At 41.5% G+C, this 24,285-nt stretch overlaps 1 protein-coding gene across 3 annotated transcripts in view; it reads left to right on the top strand.

Annotated features, from left to right (window-relative positions):
- Positions 1 to 24,285, top strand: part of mbd2 (methyl-CpG binding domain protein 2) — a 32,427-nt gene that overhangs the window by 6,289 nt on the left and 1,853 nt on the right. Inside the window, exons 2-6 of one of the 3 annotated variants that reach the window (XM_051413549.1) lie at positions 1,572 to 1,731; positions 5,347 to 5,487; positions 7,958 to 8,147; positions 8,227 to 8,404; positions 15,442 to 15,569. In XM_051413549.1, coding sequence (XP_051269509.1) covers positions 1,572 to 1,731; positions 5,347 to 5,487; positions 7,958 to 8,147; positions 8,227 to 8,404; positions 15,442 to 15,559 — 787 coding nt within the window. In that variant the 3' untranslated portion in view covers positions 15,560 to 15,569. The remainder of the gene's footprint in view (positions 1 to 1,571; positions 1,732 to 5,346; positions 5,488 to 7,957; positions 8,148 to 8,226; positions 8,405 to 15,441; positions 15,570 to 24,285) is intronic. The other 2 variants (XM_051413550.1, XM_051413551.1) reach the window with 2 other exon arrangements.

Here is a 24,285-nt window from a genome sequence, read left to right as displayed (position 1 = left end):
AACCAGTGATGGATGCTGACCAGCAGGTCTTGCAGAACTGGTGGATCCTCACAACTCCGAAACATCAGAACAAATGATCAAGTAGGCATTATTTTGTATATAAAATATATAATAATATAAATGTTTCATTTCTTGTTTGAAAAATATCTTTAGTGGCACAACAGTAGTAGAACTAAAATTCTAGTTGCGTGAATTCTGACTTGCGTGGGCAAGTCAGCTCCCAAAACATCCTTGATAAAACGGATGGAGCAAGAACACTTCTAGGCATTTGCATAGTACTTGACAAAATGTGAACGCAAGTACAGACAAGAACACAGATTGAGAAAGGCCTTCTGTCTTGAGCTGCGTCAAGGTCCTGTGACTAGGAGGTGTTTCCGTGGTTGCACCATCAGACTGCAGTGAAGACGGCAGTTGTCAGTGTTGCTAATAAGTGTAAAGTGTAATTATCTGAGTGGATGAGAGTTTATTGAGTTTTGTATGACAGAGTTAAACATCAATTCTGATGATCCAAACAACCACTTTGGGCTTTCAGGTGTCCTGAGCCTTTAGTTGAAGATTTCTACAGTTCAGTTTGGAATGAATTCCAGATATCACCACTGATATTCTGTCTCAAATCCAACATACCGACGGCTGGCAAATTAAAGGAAAAATCAACATAAAGTGTCTTAGTAAGGTGTTGGGCCACCATGTGCCGCCACATTGGCATTGATTCTAGTAGATAGATTCAAGTCTCTTGAACTCTACTGGGGGGATGAACACCATTCTTCTGGTGTTCTGATGTTTAAACGATGGTGGTGGAGAGTGCTGTCTAACGCGTCTCATAGCTGTTTCATTGAGCTGAGATCTGGTGCCTGCGAAGGCCACAGTATATGATTCACACCATTTTCATGCTCATCAAACCATTCAGTGAGACCATGTACCCTATGGATGGGTGCATTTTCATCCTTAAAGAGACCACTCCCATCGGGGTAGGAATGTTTCATCATAGGATTAAAGGACATCACTGAGAACAACTTTGTATTGACTTCAATGACCTTTACCTCTAGGGGGACAAGTGGACCCACTGTAGGGGTCAAGAATTCATCTCTTACCATTCTCTTAATACACTTACCCACTTGTCAATAATATGGTGAAGGATGACTCATCTGACCTCTATCACTTTTTTCCTTTATGCCTCTTTTGCACCACTGAACTCTCAAATGTGCATTCATCTTTGTAATGAGGGGTTTATGCACTACCACTCTACCATAATGTCCCTCTGACAGCATCACAATTAACTGCTGCTCAGCATTTTATACATGCCACAGAGCATGATTGGATGGTAAATGCTTAATTGTACCTAGCAGTGGACCTATATGGAAGAATCTGCATTCATTGTGTTTCTCTACTCATTTATTGAGTGGAGAAATTGGTGGATTTATTGTGTTAAGACAACTTAAATTCCTGATTAAGTTGATAAAAAATCAGAAAATGATTTTTTTGGGTGCAAAATTAAGATATATATCTTTAATCACACTTTCTTTGTCTGTCCTGCTTCTGTCCTTCCTTCCTTTCTTCTTTCCTTCCTTCAGTCCTTCAGGGAAGAAGTTCAGGAGTAAACCTCAGTTGTCCCGTTACCTCGGAAACACAGTGGATTTGGGATGTTTCGACTTCCGGACGGGGAAGATGATGCCTGGAAAACTGCAAAAGAACAAACAGAGACTCCGACATGACCCGCTCAGCTTGTCCAAGGTAACACTGATTGATCATACCTGTGGGGGAGGGCTGTGGCCGTGGTTGTGGTTGTGTGGTGTGTTATCAGATTATCAGATTAACGCAGCTCTTCCTGCAACCGGTTCACAGTTCAGCAGGTCAGATGACAACCACTCATTCACAGGAGAGGAAGAGTGTGATGCATGCATGAAACCCCGCCCACCGACTGCTGTCTCCTTCTGCTCTCATCACTCGTGTGACAGTATATACCAGGGCTGTAGTACTCAAGTCCAGTCTCATTATCTTGGTCTTATGTGTGTTCTGACATTGTTGAGGGTGCGGACTCGCCTTGGTCTCGTGGTTGTTTGCCTTGTTTCAGTGTCACTGATGCTTTGGCTTTATGGCCATTTTGACTCACACATGTCTCTGTCCCATGCATGTTTTGCCTCTGACTGTCATGACTAAGAATTGTTCGGGTCTGTTTTGACTTGGACTTGTTAAAATCAAGTGGACTTTTGACTATGACCTTTCCGTCTGTGTTTGACTCAGACTCGTCTCTGTCATTTCAGTGTTTTGACTCGGACACGTCTAGGTCTTGTCAGAGTTTGGTTCTGTGGGTCTTTGGACTCTGACTTATCTTTGGCTTGTAGGTGTTTTAACCTGGTCTCGTCAGTGTCTTGACTAAGAGTTGTCCAGGTCTCTTAGGTGTTTTGACTTGGACTTGTCTTGTCTCGTGGGTAACTTGTCACAGACTTGTTCCGCTCTTGCTTTGACTCAACACCAGTTTGAGTCTAAACACTCAGAAGACAGAGAAGTATTGTGGACATTTTGACTTAGACTTGTGTCATGGGGGGTTTGACTTGGACTTGTCTTGGTCTTGTCAGTGTTTTGATTCATGCTGGTCCGGGTCTTGGGGATGTTTTGACTCTGACTTATCTTTGTCTTGTCATTGTTTTGGCTAAAACTTGTCTGGGTGTTTTGACTTGGACTTGTCTGGTCTCGTGGGTGTCTTGTCACAGACTCGTACCGCTCTTCTCAGTGTTTTGACTCAATACCAGTCCGAGTCTAAACACTCACAAAACAAAGAGAGAGAAGTCTTGTGGGCATTTTGACTGGTGGGGGGGTTTGATTTGAACTGGTTGGGGTCTCGTGGGCATTTTGACCCTGACTTATCTGTGTCTTTTGGATGTTTTGACTTGGACTTGTCTCAGTCTTATGGGTGTTTTTACTCTGACTTTCCTCTGTCTCCTGGGGGTTTGACTCAGACTTGTCTTGGTCTTTTCTTGGACATGACTTCAGTGGTCTTGACTACAGCACAGGCAGTGTATCTGTTGTGACAATTTGTCCACAGTTCTTCAATCAGCTACGTCACATTTAGCATTTTTAGCTGCATTAACTGACGTCTCTGAATACACCTCACTATGAGCAGATGGGACTCATTAACATTAGCTGGAATCCATCTAATTAAATTTGAATGATCATCCAACCTGGGTCAGCACACACACACACACACACACACACACACACACACACACACACACACACACACACACTCCAAAGCATCAGTCCTGTTGCTAAGGTTACCAGCAATTTAATATACTTTAAGTTCTTATTTAGACATGTGGTTAAGCTGATCACCAAAACTATATTTGAGGTGTCCACTTGTATAATTTTAACAGACGCCTGATCAGGAACTGTGGTTTAAGCTATGTTAACAGACTGACCAGTGTTACTGCAGTAATATGCTCCACCCTCACTTGTGTGTGTGTGTGTGTGTGTGTGTGTGTGTGTGTGTGTGTGTGTGTGTGTGTGTGTGTGTGTGTGTGTGTGTGTGTGTGTGTGTGTGTGTGTGTGTGAGAGAGAGAGAGAGAGAGAGAGAGAGGTCAAGTGTGTGTGCTGGCATGCCACTGCGCACGTATGCATGTCTGTGTGTGTTGTTTTGTGTTTGTGCCGCAGTCTTTGTACCAAAGATAACAACAGCACTGACTCCTCCCAAACAACAGGGTGTAGAAACTTCTCTCTCTCTCTCACACACACACACACACACACACACACACACACACACACACACACACAAACAAATAAGGAGTGACATTTGGAAACAAGGAAGTTCAGGTATGTGGAAGGAAGGTTTGACCATCAGGTGTAGCACTGTTTATAGACACTCATGTGACCCTCGTGACCTAAAGTAACCTGGAAAACCAGTGGAAAAGTCCTGCTTGTGTCTCCTACACACTGCAGTGTTTACTACAGCTGGAATATAAAAATGTTGGACACAAAGTCTGTTCTGAGGTTGGCGCCAGAGGAAAGGTCATGGCGTCATTAAAATCTAAAGAGTTCATCCTTTGGGGAACAGGAAAGGGAACAGGGCTTGTATGTTCCAAGCATCTCAGAGTGGGAAATCAATCGTCAGACGCTTGATGCTTTTAGGAGGAAGCACGTTTTATGAACTTTGGTGAAATGATTCCTATCTGTGTTGATATTTCTGAGAGCTCCAGACCCTCCTGCTAAAATATTATATATTGAGTTTTTTTTAGGCTAGGGTTGTTTGAAAATAGACCTTTTCTGTGTGGATTTGCACCGATATGACTCTGCAGAGGTACTCAGAAGACTCTTTCTTAAAAAAAAACTGTTCATTAAGTTAACCAACCAAATCTAGTTAACATTTCTAAAAACTGCTTCTTCTCTCTTACTCTGTGCTGCTTGCCACAGTATTGTAAATCACAGCGCACTCTGATGGATACACTTTGACACCAATGTATTACCACAAGCATTTTTGCTGCATTATATACTGGAATAAAACAGTTTTCATATGGGCACATATTGGATAATAGATAGCCATACCAGTACAACACCAGTATATAGGCCAAGATAGATAGATACTTTATTTATCCCGGGGGAAATTCAAGTTTTTTTTTTTTTAGATAATATGTCGAACAAGCAATAATATTTAATGTTGAGGCACTAAGTACAGAGCGAAAGTCAAAAGCAGGGAGAAACAGCTCCACCAGACTCCATAGACAAAAACAATCATTTTATCTTGCATATCATCATAACATTATTACTTCATTCGGAGTGGACAGAACCAAAACTAAACAGTCTTTGTCAGTCTTTCCACTGTTCAACAATCAACAACTCTGCTGTGGTCGAAATAAATCCTTAATTCACCGATGTAGATGAGAACAACAGCAGTTTCAGTGGCTCTACTCCGCTGCACACGGAGCAGAGCAGTAGATGTTGAGATACTGTATGTTCTCATAAATACAGCCAACATCAACATCCTTCAGCAGGGCAGAAATAACGTGTGTGTGTGTGTGTGTGTGTGTGTGTGTGTGTGCGCTATATTGACACGGTTTGTAACTCTGTGCTGCTGCTCTTCACACATCATTACTTGGGAGTACAAACACACACACACTCACACACGTCCTGTTGTTATCTGTGAAACCTCAGCTTAGAATTAACTCTTTAAGCTCAGCTGCCACACACACACACACACACAGGCACACACACACAGGTTGCGGGTTTCTTATTGCTCTCTGTCTCACGTTTAGGGAGGTAAACCAGGCAAGGAAGGCAGAAAGGGAGAAAGTAAGAAATTAGGAAAGCAGGAAAGGAGAATCACCAACACACAGACTCTGTCTCTGTCTCATCCAGGGAGGTAAACCGGACCTGAACACAGCTCTGCCAATCAGACAGACAGCATCCATTTTTAAACAGCCCGTTACCAAGGTTACCAGTCACCCCGGCAACAAGGTGAAGATTGACCTGCAGAGAGGGACCGAGCAGCCCAGACAGGTGAGAGGCTGACGCACACACACATGCTCATTCTGGTGTCACCATGGTAATGCCTGAGGGCGAGGTCAAGCTGTTGGAGAAGTTGTCATGACAACTGCAACCACAAGAGGATGCTGAGGCATCATGAGAAAAGCAGCATGACACAGACACACAGTGTTCTGCAGGAGGAATGAAAGATGGTGTGATGAAAGTGTAGAAAAGAATCATTAGACTCATCATTTATTCTTTTCTGAGTTATATGTCTTTCATTAGGTAGTATTAAAGTGTATAATAGTGTGGGATAGTATGTGTAGTAGGACTGTTACTGTTATAAATTCATATTAAGAACTAAAAGGTAAATCCTTTAAATGAATTCAAACCCAGCCGTGTAGCTGATAAGTGCACCTATAACTTGAGATTATTAATTTGTCACACAACAGATTTTAAATACGTACGGCATCATTTTGATTCATAGTTCAGTGTACATGCGTACAGAGCGCCGATCGCGGTGATCAGAAGGTCTGCAGTGTAACGGTGTGTTTTCGCCTCGCGTTACACATGGGATCATTTACTTGCAAGGCTGAAAGTCACCTTTTAATCCTGCATACAACGGTGGTGTGATCCCAAAATAAAGAGATTTAGCTGTTGTTTAATTGCAATAAACGGAACACACACGGATCACAATGCCAATTTGTAAAACGTGTGAATTCTTGGGGGGGGGGTTCGTCCACAAGACGATGAGCAAACAACTTTTAAAATGTTCAGTTCGGATTGATAAGGGCTATGCTAACTTAGTTGATAGTAAAGTAATATAAATAGCTAGACTCAAGTAACAGACCCATATAGTGGTTGTAAACATAAATGTTGGATGTTACAGGGACAGTGATAAGTACAAATGCAGATCACAGTGTTCTGATTGCATGAAAAAAGCATTTGAATTTGTAGGAAATCACAATATACTGAATCGTAACCCCTCTATCATGACACATATCGTATCCCCAGATTCTTGCCAAAACTCATCCCTGCCACTCAGTCTTTAAAGTCGTGGTGCTAGACGTAAACGGTGCATATATCATTTCCGTTTTCTTGGGATAGCTGCAGGTTATATGATAAGTTGGACATGAAATATAAGGTGAGAGATTTAACCTAAAACATAACAACAAAGGCACATTTTTAAACTTTAAATGATTTATGCTGAATGAGCTTAATGAATTATGAATATTATTTTTGGATACATTCGAGCCATTATTTTCCTGTGTCAGTAATCTTTTCCTTTGCTCCTGAGTTGTGAAACTCTTTGTAAAGTCTGTTTCAATATGAGCTCTAGAAATGAATCATCAGTCATCCTCCTGACCTTTTATAATGATGATTGAGATATTGTGCGATACCGTGATGATGGTTTACAGGTACATGGGATGAATTAGTGGTACAGGCACTACAAATATCCACATCTGTGCGTATTGGTCGCATATAATGACAATTTCGAGTTTGTAATGACTTTTAGTGCTTTTAGAGAACCTCACTGATGCAACACAGTTGCACTTCTTCTTTGCAGTTATTTTTGTTGACAGGTCTAATGAGTGGTGGTGCAAGTACAAGTATCGGTATGCAAACGGATGTTTAAGAGCATTTCTGCGTCCATTTAAGGCAAACTGTGGGAGTAGAAATGAGGCTTGTGATTGTGTGCCCAGTAGCCCTGACATGTAGTTTCATTTTTGAGGAGGTGCGTGTCAGCCACTGTAGCCTACGGAGTAACCTCAGAGCCTAGTCACCTGCAGCAGTGTCAGACTTTTATTGTATGATAACCATCTCAGAAAATATCACGGTTTCATGGAATAATGGTATAAAATATTAGACAATTATGATTTCATTATCAGTTACAATGACCCTTAAAGGAAGTGCAATTTCCAAAAGCTGCAGGTAAAATGTGTGAGAGAGTTTGCATGTTCTCCCTGTGTCTGCGTGGGTTTCCCCCACCGTGTTCTCCATGAGATCTGGAGTTACTCTCTGGGTGCGGTACAGTGGCTATCGTCAAAGCTTCATGGGGGGTCCAGAGGCCTTCTTGATTTTAAGGCGTGTGAGAAAACTTTGAAAATATACACAGTAGGTTTACTTCTGTGATGAAAACTAATGTAAAGTACATTTTCTAATAGAACAATCGACAATTTCCGTAAGAATTCTGCATTGTTGGGATACCTCTGTGACGTTTTCTGTAGGGCAGGATCAGTAGTAAAGATGCTATGGTTGCATTTTATTGTATTATTCATCCTTGCAACACTTGCTATAAAACTGATCCACTGAAACAATAAAGGCTATAAAATGTCCAGATCTAGATGTAGTCTAGCTTTTTTTTTTACCAATGAGTCCATCACCTGGAGGCGATAAAGCTGCAATTCCTGCATCTGCTTCACACTAAAAGCCTTCCAGTGGTTGCCATTGGAAAGCTCTTACTGTGAAACAGCAACAGGAAGTATTTGGTTGGCATTAACAGGATCTTAACACAGCAGCAGACTCCAGCTGGGGCAAGGGGCAGATCAGAGTGAAACTACCTGAAACTACAGCCAACCGTCTGCCGTCTGTCTGTCTGCAGCTGTTCTGGGAGAGGAGGTTGAAAGGTCTGCGGTCATCAGATGTCACAGGGGAAGTCCTGCGGACCATGAACCTGCCCAAAGGACTGCAGAGTAAGTCTCCATCATGATCCTGGAACACACGCTGTGCTCCAGTCCTGACGCCTGACCTCTGACCTCTCTCTCTCTGCAGGTGTCGGTCCAGACTCCAGCGATGACAGTCTGCTCTCAGCCATCGCCAGCGCTCTGCACATGAGCTCTGCACCGATAACGGGACAGACGTCTGTGGCCGCTGAGAAGAACCCGGCCATCTGGCTGAACACGTCCCAGCCACTCTGCAAGGCCTTCACCGTCACTGACGAACACATCCGGTGAGACACAGTCTTTGTCTTCTTTTTTGTCTCGCAGTAGTCACTGTTTCCACGGCTTTATCTGTCCAGCAACTATCTGAACACTCAGTACTGCAGGTAGTGTTGTGTACTTGTGACATTTTAACCTAAAAGATGATGAGGAATGTGTTTCTGCTCCTGACTTCAGGACTGAAGGCATGCTAACGTGCTAATAGAAGCATTTTGGGACAGTTTGGAGTGCTGGTGTTTGTGCTGTCACTGTTTATGTCAATTTTGGAACAAATTGGAATGAATTAGCACTCCAACCAGCGGGAGGAGCTTTAGTCTGTCACCGCTGAAACTGAGAGAAGGGAGAGACGTGAGGCAAGGCAAGATATTGAATGGGGTACAGGTGCATGCTGCTGTTAAAAACAACTGGAAGTCAGTTATTGTGGTTTGTCCCACGGATAAATGTCCACAAATCCACTTAGAAATTAGAGAAAAATAGACACTCCTTATAATTCCAGAACTTCCCTAACTTATCAGTGAATTTGGTGTGAAATGAACTCAGTGATAGTGGACTGTGGATCCGTGGGTACGTTGCAAACTGGAACCACTCATAGCTCATTGGGCAATGTGATGCCAGTTTGATTACACTCAGTGATAATGCAGCTGGAGTGCTGCCCCGTTTGCCCTCTGGGGCTCTCCTGCCAAAACCACAATAATAAGTTATCATTATTATAATTCAACAACAGTCTTATTGTTTGTTTGTTTTTGCCAAACATTAGAAGAAAGCGCCCATACATGCCCAGCTCTCGTTTAATGAGTGACGTCAACATCTTCAGTGTCTGCATTTGTTTCACAAGAGGTTTTTTCCTCTTCCTGTTTTTCTTTGTTTGTACATAAAAGAACAGGGTGTAAATGATTTTTAGAGGTTATTTATTCAGCAGTAACTGTATGTTTCCTACTTTATATTCTTACTGTCCGCCTTGAACCTCTGTATGTGTATTGGTACAATTGCTTTTATTGTTTCTTTCGACGTATTTACACTGACACATTCCATCATATTGCATCGGACATCTTTGCAGCTCATTGTTTCTTTAACCTGTAAAATGAGACTATAATGTTTGAAAGCAGAAACGACACAATCTTTCTGTTCCAAATGAAAAGTTAGTTACTTCTGCTGTTTAGCACAGTTATCAGAGGATGACGAATCATCTCACCGATTTGATTCTTCATAGATTTGTATCGCAATTTAACGATATCGTGACATATTGTTACATTCCTAGCCTGCGATCATCACATTCCTATTTGGATATTTGGATGTCTGTGCTTGTGGCTGTGACTCCAGTGTGTTTCTAAGCTCATCAGGCAGCTACAGAGATATTTCAATCAGAATCAGAAGCAGAAATAAATATTGATCCCCAAGGAGAAATTTGTTTCATTACAGTTGAAAATAGCAATAATAAGAAGAACATTCAAAATATGTATTTTATTACAATATTTAACAACAATATATATATAGAAATTGGATAGAAAATAAAATACAAAGTCTATACATTATAATACAACGTCTGCTCAATATCACAGAAACATGTGAAAATGTCACTTCCACCCTCTGATAAAACCCTGAAGCGTCCCCCTCTCCAGCCTGAAGACAATTAGATGAGTGCAGATGACTGATGCGTGCTGGATGGGGGGAGTAATAAGTTGTAGGGAGAGAGGAGGATGAGAGGGTGATGAGAGAGACGATGAGAGATGAGGACTAATGAAGCATGAAAGAGGAGGAGGAGGTTGAAGAAAAGCAGCCGCCACCACTGTCAGGCTGGGAGATTTACAGCAACCTGTGATTCAAAATAACATCCAGGTAGCTGCTGTAAGAGAGGAAGCAGCTGCGAAGTCAGTAATCAGCTAAAAGTGATCATCATCTGCAGATCCTCCCAGCTCACCTGCTGTTACAGAGTTGTACAACACTGGGAAAGGACAAGGACAATAGCACATTACCTACACGTCCCATTTACCTCCATCATCCAGTCAGCTTTTAGAGTATGTCCTGATGGGAGGAAAGGAAACACATTACTTTAAAGGTAAAGAGTTAAAGATTGTATAATCACTGTTTTTATGTTACTAATGTATACAGTGTTTAAATAACATAGGCGTAGATGTGGTCATTGTATGTGAATGTATGTGAAAGGCGTCGGTCGCAGTGATGACACAGATAACTGACTGTGTAGTTACCCATAGCTCTTTGGAGCATTTTAGCCTCTTCGATCGCATTGTTTTGGTTTTTACGGTCTGCAGTTTTTAGGTATTTGGTTCACTTACTGCGTTCGTCGCTGTCATTTCCAGATGCAGCAGGCAGCTGTTTTCATTAAAAACCTCTGTGACTGTTCAATATCTTCCCAACACCAAACAGCAGACAGACAAAATTAGCGACTAGCTTTTCAACATTGAGCCAGATATTTTGTAGTTGGTAGAGACCATAAAACAACAAAAGAGAGAGAATATTGGACTCAGTTGACTCTTCCTAAGTCCCGCCCCTTTTTGCTCTGTGCTCCAATCACAGTTGATCAAGCCTCGGTCAGAACCTCGGTCAACTTTCTGCTTTACTGTGCTAGGCTATGTTGAAAAATACTTCTACTTGTCCACTAGTCCAGGAAAGCATCAGTGACCCGAGATCATTATTAAACCACAACCGGGCGGTCGAGGCTCAGGAGGTAGAGCGGGTCGGTTCGATCCTCGGGAGTCATGAGCAAGATACTGAACCCCAAACTGCTCCAGATGCTGTGTGTGAATGTAAATGAATAAGTGTTAGTTTCTGTTCATCACTGTGTGAATGTGACATGTAGCACTCTGAGTGGTTGCACTGGTAGAAAGATGCTATATAAGGACAGTCCATGTAACCTGTTTTTCTTTATGTTTTCTCGGGCCCCTTTTCCTCCGAATTAGTTCTGGTTTTTGATTCGTGGAACCTTGTTGCACTCTAGCAAACCCACTCGCTTTTTTCACCAGTTTTGAGTAGAACCATTGTAATAAGGTGCATCATCATTAAAAAACAATTTAATTCCAGTTTGTTACAGACACTGTTAGCCCTGAACACTGAAACAGGAAGCTGTTCCTGTTTAAATCTACACAGCTTTTGATGCTTCGCTTCCAGTTTCTTTGACTGCTGCTTTCTTATATTCTTATTGAACTGTTGCTCAGAGGAAACTTTGTCTCTTCTGCTCAGTCAGTCTGGTTGAACCACTGTACAACGTTTTGTTCTCCAGGTACAAAATATTCTTAATCTATTTGTAAAGAAGGCTTTCTCCAATCTAAAACAATGAAAGAGCATTCAGAAATATAGAGCAGTCCTCTCAGCCAGCCCATTGCACCAAATCTAGCTCTTATGGCAGGTGACCCCTTTGAGCAGGAGGAGAAAATATGAGTGACAAAGGACCAGATGGAACTTTTCCAACATAATTAGTTTCCACAGAGGACAAAAGAAAAGTCTGCTGATCAGTCAGCTGATTATCCTGTCATATATTGTTGTTGTTGTTGTTGTTGTTGTTATTTCAGTGCTGTCTTCTCTCCTCCTGCCTGTAATTTATTGAAAAAGAGTCCCTGTAAACCACAGAGACAGTTACTGCAACCTGACAGCAGGGGGCACTGTGGGGACACACACTGACACACACTGAGTGTCTGTGTCTGTGTGTGTGTGTGTGTGTGCGTGTGTGTGCGTGTGTGTGCGTGTGTGTGTGTGTGTGTGTGTGTGTGTGTGTGTCCAGTAGAAAACTGAGCAGAGAACAGCTGGCTGAAGCCATTACAGCGGAATCACTGGAATACATCACTACATCCTCCCTCTCCTCTCCTGTCTCTCCTTTTCTATTTCCTTCTCTCCTTCTTTCGCTCTCTGCTGTCCTTCCTTTTTCTTCTCTTCCATGATTTCTTCCCTCCTTCCATTTGTACATCCTTCCCTTTCCCTTCTCTCCATTTATTTCCTTCCCTCCTTCCTTATCTTATTCCTTTATCATTCCGTCCTTTCCTCCTTCCTTTAATATCACCTCCTTGACTCTGTCACTCCTCTCTCTTTAGTAATTCCTTCTTCCCTACCTCAAGTTATTTCCTTGCTTCCACCCTTCTCTCCTTCCTTTATATTTCCTTCTATCCTAATCTTTTCCCATCCCTCTCTCATCTCTCCATTCTCCCTCTTTTGTTTTCCCCATCTCCATTCTCTTTTACCCCCTCCTCCTCTTCCTCTCCTCTCATATCTCCTCCCTCCCTCCAGCCTTCCTCCCGCCTCTCCTCCTCCTCTTCTTATCTCTCCCCTCCATTAATTTCCAATTCTCTTTCTCTTCCCTCCTCTCTCTCTCCAGTTGAATGTGCTTGTCATCCTAAATCGCTCTCATTCCTCTCCTCTCCTCCCTCCTCCTCCTCTTCATCTTCCCTCCTCGTACTCCTCCCCTGCTACATCAAACTCACACCGCTCTCTTGTTTTGGCCCTCTCATCTCTCACTTTTTCCTTTAGTTTTTCTTTCTCGTGTAGCCGTTCTGTCTCACAGCTTTCCTACAATTTTTCTGATTTTGTTTTTAATACACTTTTGTTTATTTTTAACTATGTTCTTTTTTCTGGATTTATCCTTTAAATTCTGCCCTAAATTGCTTTGTATAGCATGACCGGGTCCCCGTCTCTCTCAGGCTTCATTAATCCAGGTTCAATCTCAGACAATGGACCTAATTCCGTCTCGTCTCGGCATTCCTTTGTCTCTTGCTGGTGTTTGACAAAAGGTGGCTGACATGTTCTCTGTGTCTGTGGCAGGCAAGAGAAACAAACACACACACTCCTCTTAAAGAGCTGGTGTTCTCTGACTCCGAGGGAGTTGTCCGAGTTCAAACCCCCGTCATTCTCAGCAGCTCAACATGTGTGAACGCTGTTTTTAATCACAGAGATCAACCAGCTTTGTTTCCTTTTTAATTTTGGTCAATTAGAGGTGGAGCATCAGGACGGCGACGTCAGTTTCAACTGACAGTTTAATCCGGAGCAAGAGGCACCATATGGCCAAAAGTATGTGGATGCCCAACCGGTCTTATGAGAGGGCTGTCACGATATCAGAGCAGTGACGTGCAGTGGCGGCTGCCACTCCTAAAAGATGTCTGATTACTCCAGTTTGGTGTCAAATGCTGACAGTAATCTAATGTTTTGGAGTTCAAATATCTTCATTTGGGGGCTTTTCCAAGCAAATATTGATGTATGTGATTAAGTCAGCATATATTTCTGCCCCTTAAAGTGTCCATGCAACCAATAACAATATTATTGTGATATCGATAGTAGGGATGGGACCATTTCCGATTATTATCGCTTATCACGATAAAAAACAAAAAATGTATCATGGTGAATTTCCATTTTCATGATAACTGTGAATACCCTCACACGGGTTGACTTGAAAAAGTTGTCCAGCTCTCCAGCACACAGCATCTTTCCAGTCATTCCAAAATCCTAAGCCTGTCACTATGGCTGAAGGCTCGGCTTGCCCGTTGTATTCCCCACGAAAAGAATTACTGGATGTGTGGAAATAGTATAGAACAGGAAACTATAAGGTAAAGTGATTACAGTATGTTTTAGTGCCTTTTTAGAAGTATGTAAGTATATTTTTATATTTTTATTATCATGTTAATATCATGTATTGAAATGTTAAAATTTTCCATGCCTACTCTATAGAGAATTTGAAAAAAAAAAGTTCAATTATACACACAAAAGTCTTTTTATGATATCTTTCAAATTATTTACACTCAAAATATAAGTGCATGAAGGTGGGAACGACTCACGTAACTAGAGATACACACACTGAACCATGTCATCTGCAGGGCATGTTTTTAGCCATGAGTGAAGAAGACATGAGACTCCTCCCCACGCGTGTAGCCGTGGAAACAGAATTGCAGGTGAAAAAAATCCCAAATGTGTTTTTTGGGCGGCTTTATAAAACGTACTGCTGACTTTCTGAAAGTCAACAGAGCAGACACATGCTGGGAGAGAGAAACAGAAAGAGCAAGCCAGTGTGTGCAGTAAGGGAGGTGTGGGCGTGTGCGTGGAAAAGGGGAAAGCGAGGTCAGCACATTAAAGTAGTATGTGAGTAAACGCTAAAATGAGGTGAAAAATGGAGTGGAAATCAGAATGGTAAAATAAGATATACTACAATGTTTTTATTATGAGAATTTCATTTCATTCATTTGGACCCCGCTGGCTGTAGCCCGAAGCAGCAGCTATTCTTCCTAAACGTCCCACCACCACAACAACAACCAAAACCACAATAACAACATACAAAAACACAGTATAACACAGCACAGGACCAAGCTCTAGTTAGTGAAACCTGTAAACAAAGAATTCCTACAGTGATATAAAAAGCAGTATTATAAATCAGATTCAAATCAAAATTGACCCTACAAAAAGCCCTGGCACTCTAATTCGTTATGGCACTTCCATCATTCTACAAGACAACCATTGAATTTTCCATCAAAGAAAAGTTACAAAAATGATTCTTAGAAAGAAAGACAATCTGTGCACCTCTGTCTGGAACCACTGTACAAAAGCATACAGAAGTAACAATTACAGTGAGTGTGATCCACAAAGCGAGAACAGGAAGAAATGGAAATGATTTAAGAGGTGCTGGATTATTGACACAATATTACCATATGTGTATTATCAACATGAAATTCCTTTTGAATTTTTTGAATTTTATTTCATTGTCATTAAAATTATATCACAACACCCCGATGTTTGTATGTCATTCCAAAACTGTGTAACTTTTAAAAGTAGGACTAACAGACCTTCTCTGCCCAATGATAGGATGTCTGTGTGACTTCTGTTCAGTCTTGTTACAAGATTTGCTGTTTTAGGTGCAGACCTGCTCTGTGGGGTTTGATAAATCTCCACTGGCTGAAAAAAAACAGATCATTTGTACTTGAAGTTTGTATTATGTAATAATGTAATAATATATCGATTCATGACATTAAATGAGAAACATGTGGGCAAATGGAACACAAGCAGACAGTGGAATAGGAGTCATAATAAGACATCCTCTCCCACATCTGTGTGTGTGCAGGGAGCAGGAGCTGAAAGTGTACCAGGCCAGGAGGAGTCTGGAGGAGGCGCTGATGGCCGACGGTTTGGCGCGGGCCGCCGAAAACACTCGAGAGCTGCTTGAGGGGAAGACGGCCTGAAGACACACAGGTGAGTCATCTGTGAACTAACCATGTTTGTAGTTCTTTACATTCTTGCTTTGGGTTCTACTGCAGTATATTCTTCTAAAATTGCCCGCTCACCAGGCCAGACAGGTGCTCCACAAGATTTGTATATTTCCTTTTGATGACTTTAACATTTCGTCACACATAAAAGAAGAGTACATTTTTATATTACTGTGTCTGACATTTCTAAGTGGAACAGGAAGTGGAAATAAAATTGAAATTAAACATGTTAAAGACCCTTCCTCAAATGTGCACATGAACTGCAGAAGGGATTGGAGAGATGATGACTAACATTAGCCCGTTGTCGCGGTAACACAACATGCTTTCAGGCAGTCGAGATGAGGCGCACATCAGTCAGAAACAGAGTCTGTCAGAGTAACGAGGGAAGAGAGAAGCCACCGTGAAGTGAAGATTGTTTAAAAAGTCTGCATTTTAAAAATGTAAGAAACAAGACAGCTGACAACACGCCACACACATCTGCTCAACCTCTGCACGCAGCAGCTTCCTGCTCAGACAGACATTTGTTTTTTATGTGTGTGCAACGCTTCAGTGTATGGAGTCAAGGCTACGTTCACACTGCAGGTAAAAATGGCCCAAATCAATTTGCCGGTACAAGTTTTTGTCAGATCAGATTTCTTTTTCATGACCGTGTGAACAGCACAATCACATGGAATCTCATCTTTTCAATTCTGACACAGGTCTGTTTTCTTGCAGTGCAACCTCAGTGTGAACAGTCATATCAGAATTCGACTGACATTTATCACAGTACTGAGTCACTTAGCTGTGGTGGAGGTAGTCCATGTGAGCACAGTGAGGTGTTAGGACTGATATATAGTTGTACATACAGAAGGCTCTATGCTGTAGACCTACGCCGTTGTGAGCCTCTGTACTTGTGTGCTGGTGTGTCTGCTTTGCTTTGCAATTAACAGTGTGGGGTTTCTATGCCACTGTGTTGTTTTGTTTGGGTTTTCTATTATTTTTGGGGCATTTATTGACTTTAATTGAAAGTTGAATTTATAGTGACAGCTGAAGAGTGACAGGAAAGAGAGAGAGAGAGAGGGAGAGAGAGAGAAGGGCTGACATGCAGCAAAGGTCAGTCAAACCCATGGCCACTGCAGCAAGGACATCAGACGCCAGCTCTACCAGGCGAGCAACCAGGGCGCCCCGTGTTGAGTTTCTTCATGTACGTCAAACTGTGGCGACTGAAACCCTCGTCTCTCTCCTCAATTTGTCTCGTGATTTCCTTGTTTACCTTTTCCCCTGCCGCCATGAAAGGAAAGCACGAGGGAATACGAGGGGGCAGACAGGAGCATGTTGTCACGCAGCGAGACAGCGTCCCATGTGTGCCTGTTGGTCTGTGTGGAGGACACACTCTTTTGAGAATGTGTTTGAAGAGGGATTCTCAAACAGCATTATTAACTCATCTGGGTTTTGCATGAGTCGGCTCCCGTTCTCAGGCAGCACACACACACACACACACACACACACACACACACCCACACACACACACACACACACACACACACACACACACACACACACCAAGTGGAGAAATTACAGTGTCTGTGTCGTTGCGATGTGTAGTCACATTTCTGCAGAGGTTCACATCAGGCTACTCATACCCAGTATAAATCATGCATCAGACGTCCTTAGTATTTGGGGTGACACTTCTGTACAAGCAAATCTTGAGGGGTTGAATCGCAACCGGTCTGTGTTTGCTCCAACTTCCCATCCACACACACCTCCCTACCGAAGGAGCAGCCATTGCTCCACAAAAAGCCATCATTTGTCCTTTTCCTCGCTATCATCTGCTCACAAATTGGCTGGTATCAACTCGTAAATGAAACTGTGTACGTGAATCTGATACGGGCTACATTTAAAAAATAAAGTGAACAGCCAAACAAAAGAATCAGAACTGAGCAATGAGTCAGAACTGGGCACTAAAGGCCTATGCATACCGAGACTGTATTTTTCCTATGCGTGTTTTATTCCATTGAAATTGTTTGTTGTTGTTTTATTATTCTATTGGTTGGGAAATTCCCAATACGAGATGCAGTCGTCACACAATGGAGATGATTTCGTGGTCCTATCACTTGAAAGCAGAAAAAGAAAAAAGAAATATTGGGTCTAAGTTGTCAAGAACAAAGAGTTTCACCTGCTGATAAAGGAGCTGTCTGCAGCAGCTGTCTCTCTCTCTCTCTCTCTCTCTCTCTCTCTCTCTCTCTTGCTCCTTGTCTCCCATTTTCTTCCTTGCTCTTCTCCACTCGAGGTTCCTCCGCAGGCTGTTTCCACTCACTGCCCGCATCTTGCATTTGGCACCACGGCTACAAGAGGCTGAGCTGAACCCCCCCCCCCTCTGTGTGCTGCCTTCATCCTCTTTTTCCCAAAACTTTAATGACGGATGAAAGCTTCGGATCGTCGGTGTGTAGACGTGATTGACACAACGGGAGGTTTATTTAAACGTGCAACAACTTTGAATTAAAATACGGACTTGGTGTGCAAAGGACTGTGAATGTAGGCAGTGGGAATGTAGCCGTTACTTTACAGCTCACAACTTCTGACAGGGGGTCACTTCAGGAACTGATAGTGATACATTCATGTTAGCCGCCACTCACATTTTCACTGCTGACCAACAACAAGATTGACTTCTAATTGAAGTAATGAACTAGCTACTGAATTGGTAAAGAAGTAAACTGCTGAACTACTGAAATGCAGAACTAAAGTACCAAAGAATGATATGATATGAATGACTCTATCCGTGCTGCAGTTTAAACGTGAGCAAAGTTACAGATCACAGCTTTAAATGTCTTGAACGATGCAGGAGCAGAACCAATCTGCTCTGTCAGAAACCCTGTCAGTGTGTGTGTGTGTGTGTGTGTGTGTGTGTGTGTGTGTGTGTGTGTGGAGACCTGTTGTGAATGCTGATGGGATTCTCAGCTTCTGATTGAAACTCAGCCATGCAGCAGACTGTGTGTGTGTGTGAGTGATTGATGGGCTGTGGGCTTGTTGGAGATTGTGTTAATGGTTAATGCGATGTGTGTGTGTGTGTGTGTGTGTGTGTGTGTGTGTGTGTTGTGTTTTAGTTTGGTTATTGGTTATATTTCACTCTGCAGAGCCTGTAAACAAAACCAAATTAAAAAACATTTACTTTCAGAAGTTCACATATCCATCCATCATCCCTCTATTTCCCTGCCGCTTATCCAGGTCAGGGTCGCTGTGGCAACAGGGCAGCATAGCTGACCAGAGGCGGCTTTCAGTGTGAAAAGGTTTTGCTGCAGAGTTTGAGATATTTTTCCCCACAAAGGAGATTCACAGAAAAGAGTCTCACCTGGTGACTGCAGCCTGGATCATTTTAACTTAAGTTGGACTCCGGTTCCTATTATTCAGACCAGCTTTTACTACTGTGATTTACCAACACAGTGCAGTTTGTCCTGAGGGTGGCACTAAAGGAAAGTTTGTGAAACGGGTTCATCCTCTGGGGAGCAGGAATGTGAGTACATTCCATGGAGATCTGTTCTGGGCCCCAAATCTTCAAATATGCCCTGACATGATTGTATCTCGCTACGATGATCCAGTTAATTCTGACTTGGGTCTTCAAACACAGCTAGATGATTTCTTCATCGTGGGAATCAACAGACCATTCTCATTCTAAAATAAAAGCAGAATGTTGAGATACATCTTAAGCCATCTTGGAAGAACTTTATAATCCAGACTGGATCATCAATAGTCAAATTAGCTACGTATACAGAACATGGCGCCGTAGTTGCGATACCTTGATCTGGTGATCAACTCTTAGAAACTTTGTCTACTAACACATTGATTGCATTGACAGTAACTCCCCAAAGCATGCAGCCTTACTTTAGGTTTTGTAATATTTTGCAAATTGTTCAGATTTTCATAATCATTTGTTTCTTTCCCCTTAAGACTCAATACTATCAGACTTTGTTTTTGCTGCCCCCTGCTGGCTGTTAGAAAGAAGGCTGTTTTAAGACACTTATGCATTGCCTTCAATGCCCTTCTGTCAAGTAATTATAAACTGTCAATGATCCCACTCTTTCTCCATCTTTTCCTCTCCACCCCTCTTTCCTCCTCATTACTGCACGTTAGCTTAACTACTTTCTAAAGCACACCAATTTAAAAACCCAACAGACCACTAGCTACAAGATAAGTTAATCTCATTACCATAACATCAAATATTAACGTTACACATGAAAAATTAACATAGCTAACTGTAGCTAGCCAACTACATTTTCACCTTCACTGTAAAAACTGTCAAACATTTTACAGTGAAACACTGTTAAACCAGGACAGTAAAAGGCCGTAAAATAGGTTATATCATATTATTTTGATGGTAAAAACCAAAAAAAGGGAAAATAGGGAATAAAACTCCAACTTTATCAATACAATCAACCGTACTCATATCATTTTACCGCGATAGTAGAAAAGTTCTACCATATATATTATTGTAAAGTTCTGGCAACCACAGCTGTCAATTTTTTGCCATAAAAATAATAGTCAAAAACATACTTAAGTATATTCTCTCTACTGTATAGAGCAGACATACAGTTTTTAAAAAGGGAACACAAGGAGTAGTCGTACCTTAAACCTCACTTCTAATGTAATACTGCCCACCCCTGGAATTGGGAAATGGTTGTTATTAATATACAAGGATGCATACAGGATATACTTATGCAAAACCCCAGGTATGGTTCTTTAGTAACCCTGTGGCCTTTTCTCTGGTGCCACCCTCAAGACAATCATCAGCATTTGTTTGTCAAGTACAACACTCATGTTATATTACCTTTGTAAGTGTTGCTGCTGTGATATATGTGTCATGATATACAGTATCTGTTGTTAAAAGAAGCTGCAATTGCATGTGCGTGAGTGTTGTCAGATGGATGGTGTGTGTGTCTCTCTGCTCTCTGTTTCCTCTAAAAGCCAACTGATAAGGAGACGTTTTTTAAAGCACATTTGTTTTCTGTGGAGGGAAAATCGGCCATTAATGCAGATTTATGCAGATTGGCTGGATGGAAGTCGTTTGGGCGAAAAGAGCCGCTGAGAGTCGAGGAGTGATTACTAATGGGTTTTTATAGCTGGACCAGAGAGAGAGGGCAGCGGCCAGCCAGTGTGTGTAGTGTGTGTGTGTGTGTGTGTGTGTGTGTGTGTGTGTGTGTGTGTGTGTGTGTGTGTGTCTCCTTGGCTGCTTTCGAGCTGTTGAAACAACCATTTTAAATCTTTGCAGAAATCTCAGACTGTTCAGTTTGTTTCCTGCTGCTGTGACTGTTGTTGCTGCTTCCTGTTAATTTATTTATGTTGGTTTTATGGCCGGGTTGGTTTCTTCCATTCTCTTTCATTTCTGCCTTTCTCTCTTGGAAACATGGTGCAGAAGGTGGCAGTGACACACTAATGCTGCCTCTACACTGCAGAAATAAAACAAGAAACCGGTCGAACGCCATTATTTTGTTGTTAAAATATTTCCATCCGTTTTCAGGGTAGAAGTGTTCAGAGCCTATACTAAAGTTAAAGTTGCAGTTCCACAGTGCTGAAATATTGCTTGTAAAAGTTAGAATTTTAGTAAAAGCACCCCCTGCTCTTTTGTTCTATCAGCAAAATACGTTCCAAAGGTACTCATGCAGGTACCAGCTTAAATATTTTAGAAAAAAAAATCTCAAAATAACAGCTGATTTTTTTTTTACATTAACACATAACATAAAACATGTTTGATAAGGATCCATTGAATTTGATTATTTAAGAATTGACCCTCCTTAGTCCCGCCCCTTTTTGCTCTGTGCTCCAATAACAGTTGAGCAAGCCTCGGTCAGGAGCTCAGTCAACTTCCTCCTGTCCTGTACTTTGATGTGCTATATGCTAGGCTCGTCGTTTTGAAGATGGTTAAAAGATTAAAGTGACATATATATATTAGTGCTGTCAGTTAAACCTCGTTATTAACGGCGTTAACGCAAACCCATTTTAACTGCGTCAATTTTTTAATCACAAGATTAACGTTCGTTTTGGCCTAGCACACTTTGTAGTTTTTTTTACCTGCTGTTGCAACAACTAGCAATGTTAGAAAAACTACAACACCACACCGGATCTAGCTAGACCGGAAACAAAACAACAGACACGCCGCACACACTTGTTTAAGAGTAGTAGACGTTACGTTTTGAGTGGACGGCGAGCGTGAGACGCCGAAATGGATGCCAATAATATTCTGAATGGAAAGTTTCCTTTTAAAAAGTTGCCAAATGGTTCCATTGACAAGACCAAAGTGATCTGTGTGTTTTGTCGTTGTGAACTGAGCTATCATCACAGCACGTCCAGCCTGAAATACCACTTGATGGCCAAACACACAGCTGATGTGAATTCTCCGACCCCTCGTCAATGCCAGGCGACAATGGATGATTTTTCAATAAAAACAACATTTGCACAAAGCAAGCCGATCCACTTTTCCATGTTGATAAGAGCATTAAAATGAGAAAAAATAATGGGACAAAAAGAAATCAAGGGACGTTTAGAAAAGATAAAAATATGTGATTAATTGCGAGTTAACTATGACGATTAAATATTTTCGTTTGACAGCACTAATATATATGTATATAGTCAAATCTTAATTTAGCTATAATTCGCTAGCTAGCTAATCTACATCAGTCGTTAACCAGCTAATTACATCTGAAAGCTAATGTTAGCAAAATGAAAACTAGCTAGCTAATTAACATCAATTGTTACATAGCTAGTTAGCTAGTGATTTAAATTTTACTGTCCTTACAAGAGCGCACTAAAATCAGGATGGCTTGATATATATATGTCTATATATGTGTGTATATATGTATGTATACCAGTGTATGTATATATAGTTATCGTCTGACTAGCATAGCTGTAGACTCTTAGTCTTGTTTTTAATTTTTCTGTTTAGGTGAGAGTTTTTTTCAAATGTATTAATAATTTGTTTTTTCAGTCTGAAGTGGAATTTGACAAAACAACTCAAACACAAACACAGACATGCACAGCTTGGTCACAAATATCCCTCCATCAGTAAACACTTCACCTTAATAACAATGTCACATTGTGCAATGGGTTTGTTGTGCAGTGCTCCGCATTACACTCTGTGCCTCAGTACAAAAGGACAAATAAAGTATTCAGTCCTAAAACCACCACCTTTCTCCATCACTCTTTTGTTTAATCCTTAAGTTTTGGCCTTTCATAAAGGAACTGATATCCACCTTCTCATCTGACTCTGGGGAAGACAAAGAAGAAGAGGATTTTATTTAATGTTGGACTGTTCCTTTAAATGTGCAGACTGGTGTGTTTATCTGATCAAGACTAAAGATTCACACTGCTGACTGAGAAAAGACTGGACCATTTGATACACACACAAACACCCTAGCTTGTGTGTGTGTGTGTGTGTGTGTGTGTGTGTGTGTGTGTGTGTGTGTGTGTGTGTGATTATTAGCTGTATATCTTGTAATTTCCAGAGGAGCTGATTCAGACTCCTGCAGCATTTTTCAGCTGCTGGTAATTAGTGACTGTTGAAACACAGGGAATTATCTGCTTCAAAGTCATTCACAAGGCTGATAACTGCTGAGTGTGTGTGTGTATGTGTGCTGTCAGTCAGCTGAATTGCTCCGATTAAACAGCAGATTATCAGGATTTTCTAATTATTAGGGAGTAATTAAGCCTGAGCCGAGGATTATCAGACTGTAACATGAAAATACTAAAACACTGAAGGAAGAAAACCTTCAGATACAGACACACTAATACGCTGAAACAGCAAAACAATGAAACACTAAAAGAGAGAAACAGAGTCGTTCTCCTATTGTAAGACTGAGGGATTCACAATGGCACAATGAGGGATTCAAAATGTATAGAAGGGATTCTAATTGTAAATAGAGGTGTTAAAATAGCACAATGAAGGATTCAAAATGGCACAATGAAGGATTCAAAATGGCACATGGAACAAGTCAAAATAAAACAAGAGATGGAAAGATGGGGAATTTAAAATGGCAAAATACGAACTTAAAATTAAATGAGGGATTCAAAATGTAAAGACATTGAAGGAGGGGGACTTAATTGGCTCGATAAAGGAATCAAAATGGAAATGAGGACAATGAAGGATTCAAAATGGAAACAAATGGGGAGGACCAAAAGCAAGGCTAAAAATGGCACAATGATGGATTGAAGATGGCACAATGTGGCGTTCAAATCGACATGATTCAAATTACATAACATTTAAAATGTAAGGATTGAAAATGGCACAATGATGGATTCAAAATGGCACAACAAAGGATTCAAGGGAAAAGGGTGGAGGGTTTGAAAATGCCACATTGCAGGGTTGAAATTGTAAGAAAGAGGGATTCAGAATGACACAATAATGTATTAAAATGGCCCAAAGAACATTAGTAAAAATCTCAGTGGACTGCTGGAAAACCGGGATTTCCCAGCAGTCTGGAGGAAACCTTGATTGTTTTTTTTTTTTTTCATCATGGCAGCATTTGTTCTAAATAGTCCGAATGGGCTGTGCAGCTGAGAGGAGGACGCAGCAGGAGGAGAACATGATAATGTTTGATATCGCTCCTGCTCTCCTGCTGTGCAAACGCTTCACTTTGGTCTTTTATGTATGATGTATAATTAAAATGTTTTCTGTGCAGGCAAAAGGCCTCCGCAGACGAGCGGCCCTAATTGTAGCCACGCCTCCCTCTTTAAAG

This window comes from Dicentrarchus labrax, unplaced genomic scaffold (assembly GCF_905237075.1).
Source record: "Dicentrarchus labrax unplaced genomic scaffold, dlabrax2021, whole genome shotgun sequence".
NCBI classification, from domain to species: Eukaryota; Metazoa; Chordata; class Actinopteri; family Moronidae; genus Dicentrarchus; species Dicentrarchus labrax.
This window is presented reverse-complemented; position numbering and strand designations above follow the sequence as displayed.